At 30.4% G+C, this 15,035-nt stretch overlaps 2 protein-coding genes across 7 annotated transcripts in view; one reads left to right on the top strand and one right to left on the bottom strand.

Annotated features, from left to right (window-relative positions):
* Window positions 1–2,243, top strand: part of LOC118193734 (NF-X1-type zinc finger protein NFXL1-like) — a 139,829-nt gene extending 137,586 nt beyond the window's left edge. For all 4 annotated transcript variants that reach the window (XM_085809611.1, XM_085809610.1, XM_085809609.1 and 1 more), the window contains exon 16: window positions 1,659–2,243. In XM_085809611.1, the coding sequence (XP_085665737.1) occupies window positions 1,659–2,075 (417 nt within the window). In that variant the 3' untranslated portion in view covers window positions 2,076–2,243. The remainder of the gene's footprint in view (window positions 1–1,658) is intronic.
* LOC118193735 (autophagy-related protein 13 homolog) overlaps window positions 2,094–15,035 on the bottom strand; it is an 83,164-nt gene continuing 70,222 nt past the window's right edge. The window contains exons 5-7 of one of the 3 annotated variants that reach the window (XM_035364863.2): window positions 12,901–13,071; window positions 6,649–6,976; window positions 2,094–2,509 (exon numbers count right to left, since the gene is read on the bottom strand). In XM_035364863.2, the coding sequence (XP_035220754.1) occupies window positions 2,297–2,509; window positions 6,649–6,976; window positions 12,901–13,071 (712 nt within the window). In that variant the 3' untranslated portion in view covers window positions 2,094–2,296. The remainder of the gene's footprint in view (window positions 2,510–6,648; window positions 6,977–12,900; window positions 13,072–15,035) is intronic. The other 2 variants (XM_035364864.2, XM_035364865.2) reach the window with 2 other exon arrangements.

Raw genomic sequence — 15,035 nt, 5'->3', positions numbered from 1 at the left:
TACCAGTGTGATTTAAGTTCTTGTACTGTGTTTTTACACTAGCCTCAATGTACCTTAACATAAGAATTATTTACAATCTGTATGATTGTTGCTCTGTATTTATTTGATATTTATGTAATGTAATTCACCAATATTAGGGAGGAATTGCTATAGCATCACAGCATCTCTTCATAGTTAAGTTTCTATTTTTATGAGAGGAATTTTCGCTTGAGCCCAAGGGGGGTCAAGATGAGACAAAAAGTGAGCTTTTCTTAATTTGGTTATGCAAAGATGTACACTGCATCCTGCGATGTTCAAAATATAATGCTTTTTTTCAATATGTTAAATTTGTCGGTTAAATTCTTGGGAAAAAATATCCTGAAAAGACAAGCATGCCTGGTTGTACCATCCAAGAGATTTTGGCAGGATTCAATTCTACTATTTATGTAGACAAGTCTAAATTAATAACTGTAGATGTTTATACATAAAAATGAAACCCAAGTCAAATCTTAACAAACATTTTTTAAAAAGGAACACTAACGCAAGAAACAATTTTATGGAGAATAGTAATATATTTACTTTGATTTAAACTGTACTGCTGCATGCTTAGCGTTGCAAAGTCTAAATTGAAAGGAAAGGGTTTTGTACTCACCATACGAACACTTTGTTTTGTGCTGTTTAGGTGCAGTATGAATCAACTGTGTTGAAACTCAGCTGGCTACCTTCAGGAATTTTATAATCAAAGCTTTCTTGGGGGAGGGGGGAAACCCAGTGGGTTTACCGAGAAAGGGCTATGTTTTAACGCATTAAATTTTGAAGCTGCAATATGAAGATACTGATTTAAATGAGTGGCAAATAAGTAGCACAATCAAAGGGGCAAAAGTATTCAAATTTATTCTAAAGAACCATTAAAGGTGAAAATAAGTCTCTTGATGGAAGCAAAGCATAGGACTTATTTCAGTGCAAAACTTTCATCACTAGATTATTTAGAGTATTATTAACATTTGATGCAGCTGTCAAAAAATTTTCTTTTTTTGATGCAGATTGTTCAGTTTAGGAGTTCTCAAGCTGGACAGAATTTCATAATTACAGCGAAGAATGCTGTCTTATTTTACCCATTAAATATTTCATTTTAGTTTACAAATTTAAAAAACTTAGTTTTGGTATTTATCAACATTTTCTATATCTTTTTATTTAATTTATAAAACAGATTAAGAAATGATGAAAAAATGAAATGCGTAAATAAATGTTTACGCATTTTTTAGACTTTGAGAAAGGAAAGGGGGGTGAACATCTAGCAATGGTGAAAGGAGTTCATTGCACAAAACTTGTATAGAGTCACTTGTCTAGCATGATTTTCTTATTTAAATGTTATGAAAATATTTGTCTTACATATATACATTCTTGATTACTGTCATAAATCTACAAATTAAATTATTGTGTATTATTGTATTCTATAACATTTTGTAATTTATTGTTTAATTTTTAATAATTGTGCAAATCATTTAAAATAGGAATTTCACTGCAATTTAGAATATCATTCATCTCCTAAAATCTTTATTTTCCCAAGCTGACACAATTTTATTATCAAAGTTTTATCCCAGTTATATTAATTACGATCTTTCTACATTTCCTTGTGAAGAAAATTATTTCATATTAATTTCAAGATTTTGTTACAGATGTCGTGTGGTCATCGCTGCATTTTCCCATGTCACCCTGGACCTTGTGCTGACAGAGATAATTGTAAAAAGAAAATTATTCTTCGATGTTCATGCAAAAGAAAGAAAAAGGAAATTCGATGTTGCACGCAGATTAAAGATAATACAGATCTGTTGTGTGATTCTGAATGTTTCATACAGAAAGAATCAATGACAGCTTTAGAACGTGCTGAATTTCAGAAAAAGAAGCTCGAGAAAGAAAAACAACAAGAAGAACTTGAGAGCTTCTTAAGGAAACAGGAGGGAAAGAAAAGGCGTAAAAAAAAGATCAGTGAAAATGACATAAATACAAATAGCTCTGTTAAAAAATTCATGATTTTTGCTAGCATTTTTTGCATTATAAGTGTCTTTTTTTGTGTGTCAAGATTTTGCTTGTGAATTCAAAAATAACAAAACTAGTTTATATTGAGTTTAATATTTTTGCAGATATACAGGATGTGAAGAAGATTGATAGATTAACAAAAATTATATAACATGTAACAGGAAGTATGCTGATAATTAGTCTTTGAAATTGTCTCAAATAAAATATTCAAATGATTTCATTTATATTCTGCATATTACTTATTCAGATTTCATTTTAATTAACATCAGCACCAGTGTTATTTTTCAGTATCAATGTGACATATAGAATCAACAAAATTATCAAAGTCATTCATACTAGTTTCAAATTTCACTAACTGACTAGTAATGTCTGTTACTTGTTCTTCTAAAGTTGGCTGAAGAGCAAAAGAAGCTAAGGGTGGAGCACTTTGGCATTCTCTAAAAAAAGCTCCTAGATCATTATCACCATCACAGTCAGCAAATGGAGGTTTCTGTAAGTAACAAAAAGATTAAGGTACATGACAATTCAACTTTTTTATGCAATTTACGTTAAAATATAATCATGCAAATTTTATATAATTTATTCTCGGACACATTTTAAAAATTTTATTTCTTCAATGTGAGATTATTAAAGATTAAAAGGGAAAACATAATAATAAAGGCAACATAGGTAAACTGATTAAAAAGGAGAAATTTTATTCATGCATAAATTTATTAACTTTAATTAGAATAGATAAATAAAGTACATGCAAAAATGAGAATTTAAAAAGGGGTTCATTCAAATCCTTCCACCATGATATTTCAGTCTAAAATACATTAACTAGAACTACAATAACTTTGAAATTCTGTGATAAATGTATGTTAATGTGAAACAATAGTATTAATCTTCTAACTGTGAATTTTCAGTTAAAATAACTTACAAAAATTATCTAAGGCCCACAACATACAAGTCTATCATTAATTTTATGATCTGAATAAAAATCTGTTTGGGGATTTTTATACATTGATGGATAGTAAATTTTCACACATGGTATTTCAGTAATTGAGAGAGTTGATGCTTCGGAGATTTATTACTGGCTTTTATAGCTTTGAGTAAAGTTTCTAGCAATTTACTGTTTGGATACAAAAGAGAGTAATTTTAGTTTTTGTTAGGATGCATCAGAAATTGAAGTACTTGTAAACTGAATATGTCCACTATCTTGATACTGTCATCGATTTAAAAAAAAAAAACGTAAATTTCTCGGAACTAAATTCTAATGCAACTGCAGGTTGCTGTGTTTCACACTTTAAGCTATTAAATAAATTCAAATTAATTTGATTTGTCAGATTTTTTCATACATTAGTTGCCTGAACTAATTTAGAATCAGAATTATTGAATATTGAATATTCTCAGAGACTACCAATTTCAGATATGTGTCAGGAATTGGCATTAAGCAGAGGATGAGCAATTTCAAATTTAAAGGAATAAAGTGTGATGCATCAAAAAAGGAAAAAGTTCTAACTTTAATCTTTTTAAATGCTCACCATATGACTTCTGATAAGTTTACCTGAACAGTGTTGAGATTATATTTGAATTTATTCCATACACATATGCATCCTTTGTCCTTGAGTCCAAAGTAACTCTGAATGAGCTCAAAAAAACACTTGCTGCTAACGAGTCAGTGACAAAACCCCCACACCATGTATTTGGATAAAATCAAATCTGGGTGGTGTTCATAAAACTACAGAAGTCACATAGTTACACAAATGAAATGCAAAACTTGGGTAGTTTTTCTTTTGTTTGTTGCATAAATAATTACTATTTTAAATTTCATAGGTAAATTTATTTAAAATTGGATGAATTATTTTGAATCATATGACTGATCTAATTCCTAAATCATAATCATCTAATAATCTGCATGTAAAGCTCTTCATGTAATATAAACTTTACTTCCCCTCTCAGAAAGTAATGCACCAAAACATCCCACCTATGCAGTTTATTCCTATCATACTAAACTGCCCAGCTACTATTTAAAAAAAATGTCTAATTATCAACAGCACTCTAAAAAAGGATGCTGTAAATAAACTGATGTATATTATTGTTTCAACTATCACAATTATTATATTTTACCTGCTAGGAAACGCATGCTGAAAAAGGGCTGTAATTTAACATCATCAAAATACGGTATTCATTCCGTGAATTTTGCATCAAACCGTTAAAAATATCACCCCATAAACATGCATAAATTGCAAAAGAAGCAAATTATTTTCAAAATCATTGTTAGAAACTGACTGAACAATTTATGAAATAAAATTTTTTATTGATGCTTACTCTTTCTCAGCTATGAACAAAATTACTTCAAAGGAAACTAGTAATAATGAAGGAATATAAATAAATTCATTTTAGGAGCTCTGAAACTACAACAGGCTGTCTCAATTTTTTTTTTCTTTTTTCTTTTTTTTTTTTTTTTTTTTTTTTTTTTTTTTTTTTCAGGGGGGTGATGCCATTTTAGCAGTAAAGCTAAACATCCTTACTTCCATGTAAGTACATTAATCATTATCTATTATTCTCAATTTTAGATTCATAGTGTGCCCACCACAGCTTTAATTTCCTCGTGATTTGTAATTTAGTAGTAAAATAAAGTCGCTTAAGAAAAGCTTTCAGCCTTCCATATATAAACTTTCCATGCAAACAGAAACTGTCTTTTTACTAAAAAGATAAAAGCTGGTAAAAGCAGATGAATCGGACATAATCATCAGGCATGGTATCTGATAAAATATCTATCCAACGTCCTCTAATATAATGATATATCTAATAATCTTCAAATAAAATTCTAGTCTGTTTTAAATTATTTATGATAAAATAATTTCAAGATTAACTATAAGTTCATTATTTAAGTATTCATTCCAACCTCTGTAGTATTAGAAAAATACACTGCTGGCCATTAAAATTGCAACACCAGGAAGGAGTGATCTGACAAACGTCAAAATTACAAGAAAAGAAGAAGAGGTCGGGATATGTGAATGATTAATATTTCAGAGCATTTAGATGACACAGGAGGGAAAAACAATATCTGAAGCACTGCATGAAAGAAAAGTTGTGTACTGGATTTGTCATTCGAAATGTGCTTTGTAAGGTAGGAGTTTGCTCAGAATATCATGTTCTGCCACAAATAAGAAAAGCTTACTAGCAACTATGGGAATTCGACAGAGGCAGGATCACTGCCTATCGAGAGTATGGATTATTGTTCTGCGATATCGCCTGTCGCTCTGGTCAACATCCAACCATTGTCATTCAAATATGGAATCAATGGGTTGCTAAGGGTCATACTGAATGGCTTGCAGGATCAGGACTAACGCCAGAGAGGACAGACATATTGTGAGGTCAGTCCTGGCAAAACCGTACAACCACATAACAGACCATTAGTCAGGAAATGGGCATGTTTGCAACACACCCAGTATCCGTTCATATTGTGTGTCGACGTTTGCAGCAGCGTGACCCATCAACATGGTGACCATTAATTTGGCTTTCCTTGACAACGCAGCATAGAGAAAGACAGCAACTGTGGTGCACAGAGCGACAAAGCTGGATACGGGAGTGGCACAATGTCGTCTTTTCAGAAAAATCCCGATTCTGTGTCCAGTATTCTGATGGCCATATATGTTCTCTGAGGAAACCACATTGCTTGCTTTCATTTCATATTGACATAGGGGCCCTGCACCTGGTGTGATGGTTTGGGCAGCTATTGGGTGCACGATAAGCACATCCCTAGTTCAGATTGACAGTAATTTAAATGCAGATTGGTACCATCTCTCTCCAGCTAATACCGTTGATTAAGTGTGGTATAAACTTGAAGCATCATGGAATGAGTTGCCCATTTCTGTCATCCAAGCCCAGTTTGACTCCATGCATAACTAGGTAAGGGCCATTTTAGCTGCCAGGGGCGACAGCTGTTTCTACTAATTTTGCACACATGTAAACATACAAACTGCTTACAAATTTAATCATTTTGTCTTTATGCCATACTGTTTTTACGTACAGTAAGTATCTTTTTTGTATTTGCTTTCGTTCATGGTGTTGGAATTTTTATGGCCAGCAGTGTACTTTGATATATTAAACAATGAAAAGGATCTAACATCAAATTTAAAGATTATGGCATAGATAATGCATTTCTAATATGAGTAATACTTGCTTAAATTTTTATTATACATGAACCATAAATTTTTCTAATACACAAAACGCTCCTTAAAATTCAAGTATCACTATAAACACTACTTCAAATAAGTGACATTAAAGTATAAAGTACCCCAAAACTCTCTGATAAAGCTGCTTGCAGAATTCTGGAATATATTTTACTTTGATTACACTACGTTTGAGAAAATACAGAACTGTAATGAAAGGAATTTTAAAATTTTCAATTCTATCTCATTTTTCAAAACAACATTTTCCATATAAAACCAATTCCTTTTGTATGCATCCTATTTCTCTAAAATTAGACCTCCTTCACAGAATTTCAAACATCACTTTGCATTTTCTAAAAAGGATATCAAGTAGAATTTGTTTTCATTAATAAATAATGAAAGACCAATTCTCTTTTTTGCATGTTGTTTTACTGGTGTCCGGATTTTGAATGTATAGGATAGTGTTTACCAGCTCTACCATGACAAAATCTTCGCAGTCTGAGAAATCACTGCAAGTCAATTTTTGGCCACCTTTCTCATTAGCGTTGCAATTGTAATCCACTTCGCTGCCATTTTTGTTATCAACCAGATTTAAATTAGCATTTTTGTCAGAGTTTCTATTTGAGTCATCATTTTTTTGCTTGTTCTCTGAATGATGCAACTTGCTCCTTGACAAATTCAGAAAAGGCTTTTCGAGTATTGCCAGCTCAGGAAATAATCCAGTATCTGGTAAGTTATTTGATGGAGCAAATGCTCCTACTTTCCGGAATTCATTTGGGCTACTTTGGCAATTCAAACTAGGAAAAATTAAACATACACATCTTAATTTTTGAAAAATGTTAATCTGATACAATATAATATTAAAAATAATGCATCATAGAAATTACACATTACAAAGGAAAGATGCAATAAAAAGTACAAAAAAATTATTTATTATATGCAGTCACAAAAAGAATCAACACAGATATTACTTTTATAATTGCAAAGCATTTTATGAATAGAGTTAAGTAAAATATTTGTTCTGTCTATCAGGAATACAATTTAACAAAAGAACAATAATGAATATTTAAAAAGAAGCAAAAGTTTACTATGGCCAGTATCAGTGCACTCTGTCTTTGCTGCAGGTTACAAGCAAGTTATCCATCATACTCAGTTTTAGGGTTCTACATTTGACATACAGTTAAGAGAATGCACACTTTCACCCACCCCGACTCTCTGTACCCATAAAAACATCTGCATTCATATGATGCTTGAAGCTCTTGATAGACACCTAACCACGCATTTGTTGTACTGACAGAGTAGCTTCATGCACTCATGGTCCTGCTGACAAGATGAGCTTGTTAACATTTTTGCCCATTCAGAATTAACTCTAGACATTACATATGACCCATGGCATAACAAGCTCTTAGAAGCTTGTGTTATAAAATTGCCTAAACAATGAAGTAATTGTTAGTTTATAAATTTCAAGTACAGTAAGACCCCTTTTTCCAAAAGTAGAGCGCAATATGAAACATCGTTAAACAAGGTTACCTCATCACGTAAATAATGGGGTTAGGGGAAGATGGGTAGAAAAACAAAAAACAAAAAATTATTTCTTACAAACATAGAAAAATAATAAACAAATATACATATAAAAACAGTTTGCGGATAAATTCATCAAACTTATTGATAGTGAAAATTACTTCCAGTACAAATTTATAATACTGAACAACTGGTCTCAAGTGCCTCAAGATACGGCGACCTCAACAGAAAAGAAATGGTGTCAAACATTTCAAAGGGAGATTAATGATTTTTGCATGAACAAATGCTGATCAAAGTAAACTTTTTAAATGTGGGAAAGTTATGCAATCATCTGGGGCATTTAAGGGATAAAGATTTTTCCTGTCATCTGTCATTCAAATAAAACAACACTGAAGACATAAACGTTAATGAATGACTGGTTTGAAAATTATTCCATACCCAATGCTTGAAATCGGTTTGTTTACTACTGTATGATGCAAAATCTTTCCTCATTATAGACAATTATTCAGCTCATACTTGAGTTAAAGTGTAAAAGATACTATTTATTTTATTCCTTCCTTCAAAATTACACATCCTTCATTCAGCCAATGGATATCATGCTGTATGCTCTGAAATGTAGAAAAGTAGCTTTTTCAAATTCTGTGCTAAATTTACTGAACAGCGCCACATTCATTAAAGAATTTTTGGAATACTTTAACATGAAATTTGCTACATGGAACACTGCAATGTCATGGGAGGATGGGTCTGCAGAGATTAAATAAATACTTAGCATAATTTATGGCCAGCTATCAAATGACGACAATGATAGCTGTGAATATAAAGGTTTTTCAGGTATCATAAGCAAAAGCCAAAATTTTCCAAGTAATGGAATTTGTGAAAAAATGTGGAGAAGTGATAATAAATAAGGATGATAAGACCAGAAGTTTCCCAATTCAATGATAATGCCCCAATCACCAATCATGTAACAGATGGTTAAATATGTAAAGTTTTTATATCCAGAAAATATCACTAGTGATAGTGAAGAAAGTGATAGAGAGTTGGTGAGAATAAAAATTAATTAACTGGCAATTTAGTGGGAATTTTCGACATGTCAGTGACAGAACTTGAATACCTGAACCGAGGAAGAAATTTTGTCTGTTTATAAAACTAAAAAGATTTTTATTAACATGAAAAATGAAACAGCATAAGGAACTTATGTTTACAAAAATAGAACAAAAAGAATATTGAGCTTTTTTTAACAGATTCTCTAAGATCATACATGCTTTATTATTTAATAAATAACTATTTCATATCTTTCAACTTATTATTTCTACATGTCATCTGACTAGATTTAAATTGATGATCTAAACATCTGGAATTGCAAAAGTCCCTATGATTTTGGAAGCTTGTATAATTTCTTTCTAACCACTATTCAGATTCTGATGCAAATATCAAAATCACATCAATTATACTTTCCAACAGTTTCCATCCTCTTAATGTTAAAAACAACTGGCAGTTGTTTTATGCTTATTGCCTAAAGCTGTCATTTTCTAAGCTTGAACTAGTACATTCGAATTTTCAAATTTCATTCGACTAAAGATTCCAAATTGCCGCCTATAAAATAAGGACTGGCAAAAATATCAACAAAGCTATTTTAATTTAACAAATTTACTAATTTAAATTTGTTTATGAAGAACATTCTCATTTTTGGGAATTACATAAATTAAAGTCCAAAATGTGTAGGCACATCATTTCCTCCTTTTGACTTCCTTGTACAAAGTAAAGGAAGTATTGTAATCATGAAAAATTCCGGGTATCATATTTAAACAAAAATATCTATTTTGAATGCTTTTGAATACGATTTAATGATGTTTTTGCGTGACACCTATACGTAAGGACAGAATAAAGGATTCTTTTCCCCCAAACGAAATTATAAAACTGATTTAAAATGAATTTAGAAGAGATTTTTTTCATGGTGTCTGTATGTATCTCGCATAACTCAAAAATGAGTGGCCTCAAAACAACGAAATTTTGTATACAGGACTGCTATAACATGTAGTTGTGCACCCCTTTTTTTGGTGTGTGTGTATATATATATATATATATATCCACTCTGTTAGCACAGTTTTTTTTATTCTTATATGCTGGTAAATTGTGCATTTTTTGCATTAAAAATGATTGAATTATGTTGTTCTTATCTTCCGGCTAATGTTTTTATGCCTCAGTTAATCTAGATATAACAGTTGTAGAATTATCAACAATTTAAATGTTGTTTAACTGCAGCTAAGCGTTTTTTTTTTTTTTTTTACCATACCAGTGATATTTGTTTACATTTGATTAGCAGAATAGTGAATTAAGTCAGTTTCTGCATATTTTGTGTCTTTTTGCTGAGCGGGACCAAAAGGAAGCTTTTAGTTTTATGCACCAAAAAATTTGCCTTCTTGCCTGCTGGCCGAATTGCTTGTTGCATAGATCCTCTAATTGGATTTGTAATTTATTTTTTTTAAATAGTTTTAACTGTATTTGGAGTTTTATGTTTTCCTAAATCTTTCAATTTTCAATGAACATATTTTGAGGTTTTATGTATTTTTGCCTTGTCGGAAAGTGAGAACTGAACTAATTGAATGAGAAATCTAATTCTACTGAAATTCGAGGAAATAAGTTTAAGTGAAATGCATCAAAAAATGCATATAATTTAATATTCCATACAAGGAAGTCATGGGGATGCATCAGACTTTTTTTTTAATAACACATAATGATCTAACTCTGTGGTATTTTTTGGAAAGAATATACAATATTTAAGCTTTGTTAAGCAGTCCTATTTCACAATTAATAAATTATTACAAAGAAACAAATCCTTTATATTTCATTTCAGTAATCATATCAAGCAAATTTTGATACAAAGTAAATTTTGAAAAAAAAGTTCTATTTATTCATTTTAAATGAAAACTATAAAAATGCCTTACATGAACAAAAAGATGTATTTTTATGCAAATAAATAAATAAACCACCTTGCCATTAATCAGCACTTTGCCAAAAACAGCATCTTTGTAATAACAAATATTCTTGTTATGAGTGGCTCTATAAGAATACTTTATGATTTCTTAAACTGTGTAAATAACTAAATAGGAACACTTGTGCAAGTAGGAATTAGCACTCATGGAGTTAATGATGTATTTTACAGCCTTAACGATCCCTTCCTTTCGTGTATAATAGTTCTGCGTATGTTTTCAAACACTTTTCATAAAACATGCAATGATACATTCTTGAAGGAACAAGATATAATATCTCACTGTTAGAACTATCATGTAGTGCTATATTTACTTCATAAAACATTACTACGCATATCCTAATTACTGAAAACAATATTTAGACTTTATGCAACACACCAATGTCTGTAGGTTAGGACATTTTCTCTTGAATATTGTCTGCTGGAAAGCTAATGGTGTGGAATATTACCTAAGACAGTTCTTTCCTCAGCTTGGATTAATTTATTTAGATTTTCAAATTTTAGTATACTGAAGATTTCCATCATGCTACCATAGTTATCTTGCATCCTTTAAGACAAAGACTAGCAAAAATATCAATGAAGCTGTTATATTAATTTAATAAGGTTATAAATCATTATTGATAATTTCCAGTGAAGAACATTCTCAGAACACTTAAATTAGAAAATTAGTAAAAAAAAAAAAAAAAAAAAAAAAACTAAAAAATATATAGGACCATCATTCTATTCTTTTTAAATGATGATCTGACAGAAGTGATATTTCAGTGGAAAAAGTATGACAGCACCATTATACAGGAAAAGACATTTACACTTTCATTGGTAATTTTTTCATAATTAATATATTACTAATATATAATATTAATAATTAATTCTTTGTATTGGATTTTAATAGCATGTAAATTCATAAAAAAGTTAACTTTCAATTAAAACTACAAAAATGGCTTATTTGATCAGAAAAATGCATTTTTCTACAAATCAATAAGCCACATTGCCACAATTTGTATTCCCAAAAGAGATATCTTTGCAATACTAAACAGTTCAGCAATAACTTGATCTATCTGAATACTTAAGCCTTTTAGCAATTTTTAAATTCTACAAAAACTCAACAGGTCACAGTTCTGAAGCAGGAATCAGCTACCACAAAGTTAATTAAGAAAGAATTCTATAGCCTGAATGAAATTTCCCTTTTATTATACAATAGTTCTGCTTGCTCCAAAAGTCAATTGGTGAAACAAGGAATGGTAAATTCTTCCTATATTTATTTCTTGAAAAAGAGCCTAGCCTTGCTACTGGTGCTGCAGTGGTATTTTGCATAAATACTTCCTATTTGACGCATAAAGCCCTAATAGGAATAGCCGAAACCTCAAAAACAATGATTAAACGTTGTACAAAACAGCAGTATCTGCAGTTCGATTTTCTCTTGGGAACTGTCTGCTGGTCAGCTAACACTTTTATATCCTCTGTTTGAATTATCACAATTTAGATTTTAAAATTTCAGTACACAAGATTTCCACTTTGTGACCACAGATACCTTGCATCCTGTAAGACAACAACTGCCAAAAACATTAACAAAGCAGTAACTTTTTTTTTAATTCAGTAAATTTATTAATCATTTAAATTTTCCTGCAGAGAATATTTTCAAAGCATTCAAATTAGGAAATGACATAACTACAAAATATACAGAACTATCATTCTATTCACTTCAAATTTGCATAAAGATGTGATAAAAGTGATATTTTAATGGGAAAATACATATATATCACAATGCCAGCACATAGAAAAAGGCATTTAGGCTTTGATAAGCAGTTTTAATTTCATAATTAACACAGTGCTCAGAAAAGAATTCTTTATACTGAATTTTAAGAATCATATCAAAAAATATTTTAACAGCAAGTAAATTTTTAAAAATAAGTTCTATTAGTTAATTTTAAATTAAAACTACAGTAGAGATTTACATGACCAAATAGATGCATTTTATGCAAACAAATTAATAAGCCACTAAATGCACAGCAACGAATAACTGATTTTGCAGAGCATCCTTATTTTAAAAGGAAACTCAAAATGAATATATCAAAAATATTTTCAAACCATGCTTTATTCACTAAAACTATTCTTTATCTTTTCAGAAATTCCATAAAACTAGACGCAAGGTTGTTAGTCTAAGCAAAAGAGTCACGCAGGGTATAAATGCATCATTAGGAAAAACTTAGTTACCAGCATTTTTTACTATCCCCATTGACTAAACCAATGTTCTGAAGTCCTCGTTCACTGTCAGGTGTCGATTTCCTAGGGAAAAGATGCTTCCCACAATGGCAGCTGCTTATTTGGCTATTCGAATTGTTAAATGTGAGGCCTTTGTCAAATACGTACGGTCCTTCTAAATGGCTGTAATAAATAATGCTTTTAGTTTGATTTTTAAGTGTAATTATATACAGAATATGAAGATAAATGTATTTAGCAATTATGTGGGGATTTTGTAAAGTGGGATCTTGGATGCAAAACAAATAATAATTGTTCATATTTTCTTTATTTTGATTACAAATGGTCCATTTTTTATTTATTTTTATACATTGTATACAGGGTTTTAGAAAAACTGTATATCCTCTATAATTTTTAGTGTTGTGTCATAGCACTACAAAAGTTAATTTAAAAGAAAGTGACATGTGCAGCCAAATGAACATCCCAAATAACTAAATATGGATCGTAGAAAAATAAATGCTAAAGCAACACAGACTTGAGGAAAACTTCATACTAAAAAATGAAAGTGGTGTTTAATTAATACAATATAACAATGCATATTTCAACAGAAAGATCTATATCAATAAAGAGAAAAATTTCTAGCACCTGGGATATAACAAGAACATAGTTATTGAAGATACAATGTTTTCACTTTAATCTGGACACATTTTTGTAGGCTATAAAAACTTGTAGTTCTACGTTTTTAAAAAATATTTAGCTGACATTCAAATAAATCTCATACCATAACACCAATCGTGTAAAGACAGTCATTAAGTTGTACCATCTGACTAATCATCAATAAATCGCCTTCAGCTGTTTTATGCTAAAATTTAACATGAAGCTGTGGTATCTTATACTCATATAATTACTTTTCTATAGCTATTATATTCTAGTTTTTACGTAGTATTGCATGATAGTTACCAGAAAACCGTTTTCATCGATACTTGCATCGATACTCACATCGATACTCTATGCATTTTTTTACTTTTTTTATATACATATTTTTGTTAATGGTTTGGTTGAATTACAAACTATCTTGTGCTTTTTCAGTTTACAATTAGAAGACTTTGTCTCTTTCTGTTGATTTCAGAGTTAACTTTTTAACATTCCATATTTTGACCTTTGCCCCTTACAAGGATACTTAACTGCACACTTTTTCCACCTATCACATAACTTCTGTGGCATTATGACATAACATACAAAAGTTACAGGGGTATATAATATTTTCCTAAAACCCTATATATGCTCAAGTGTATTTTTAACCACAGAAAAAAGTTCATTCTTTTCTGTCATTTAACGTCTTGCCTTCCTTATTATGATGAAGTGTAATTTCAAGCTGAAATCTTTATTCAAATTCATGACAATTTCCTAAAATACAGTACCAGTAATAATGTTTAAATTTAACTGATAATTTATATACACAGTAATAAAATGTAATAACAATGTGTAAAAGTTTAACTCAAGTTCTGTGAAACAATCATTGTACCATTTTCTAAAAGTACACCATTTATTTATTGCATGGGGTTAAAAAAAATATTAAATCAGAATCATTAAAACAAATAAAATATATTGTAGACCTATTTAAAAATATCTTCTAAAACATTTCATACACACATCTCTATGAATGCTATTTGGGAATATTATACACCCATTCAGACACCATGCATACAACTTTAGTGTTCAAATGGCACAGGAAAACCTCACTTGACATAAACTCATATGGAGTAATCAGTGAGATTGAATGAAAGGTTAAAGATATTTTAAATGCTGTTTCAGTTGGCACAGGAAAACCTCACTTGACATGAACTCATATGGAATAAACTCATATGGAGTAATCAGTGAGATTGAATGAAAGGTTACAGATATTTTAAATGCTGTTTCAGTTGGCACAGGAAAACCTCACTTGACATGAACTCATAAGGAGTAATCAGTGAGACTGAATGAAAGGTTACTATAGTCAGCTTCAAACAAGTATCAATAAGTGCATACTTTCTCATCTCTCTGCAGCAATAACTCTGCTTTAAACTTGAAAACATTTTTAAAACAAGTTTGTTAAAAATAATATTGCTTTAAAGAAACACTCTGCAGATGTAGACATTTAAAACACATTA

This window comes from Stegodyphus dumicola, chromosome X2, assembly GCF_044657685.1.
Source record: "Stegodyphus dumicola isolate Sdum_Otavi_A_Nest chromosome X2, ASM4465768v1".
NCBI lineage: Eukaryota > Metazoa > Arthropoda > Arachnida > Araneae > Eresidae > Stegodyphus > Stegodyphus dumicola.
This window is presented reverse-complemented; position numbering and strand designations above follow the sequence as displayed.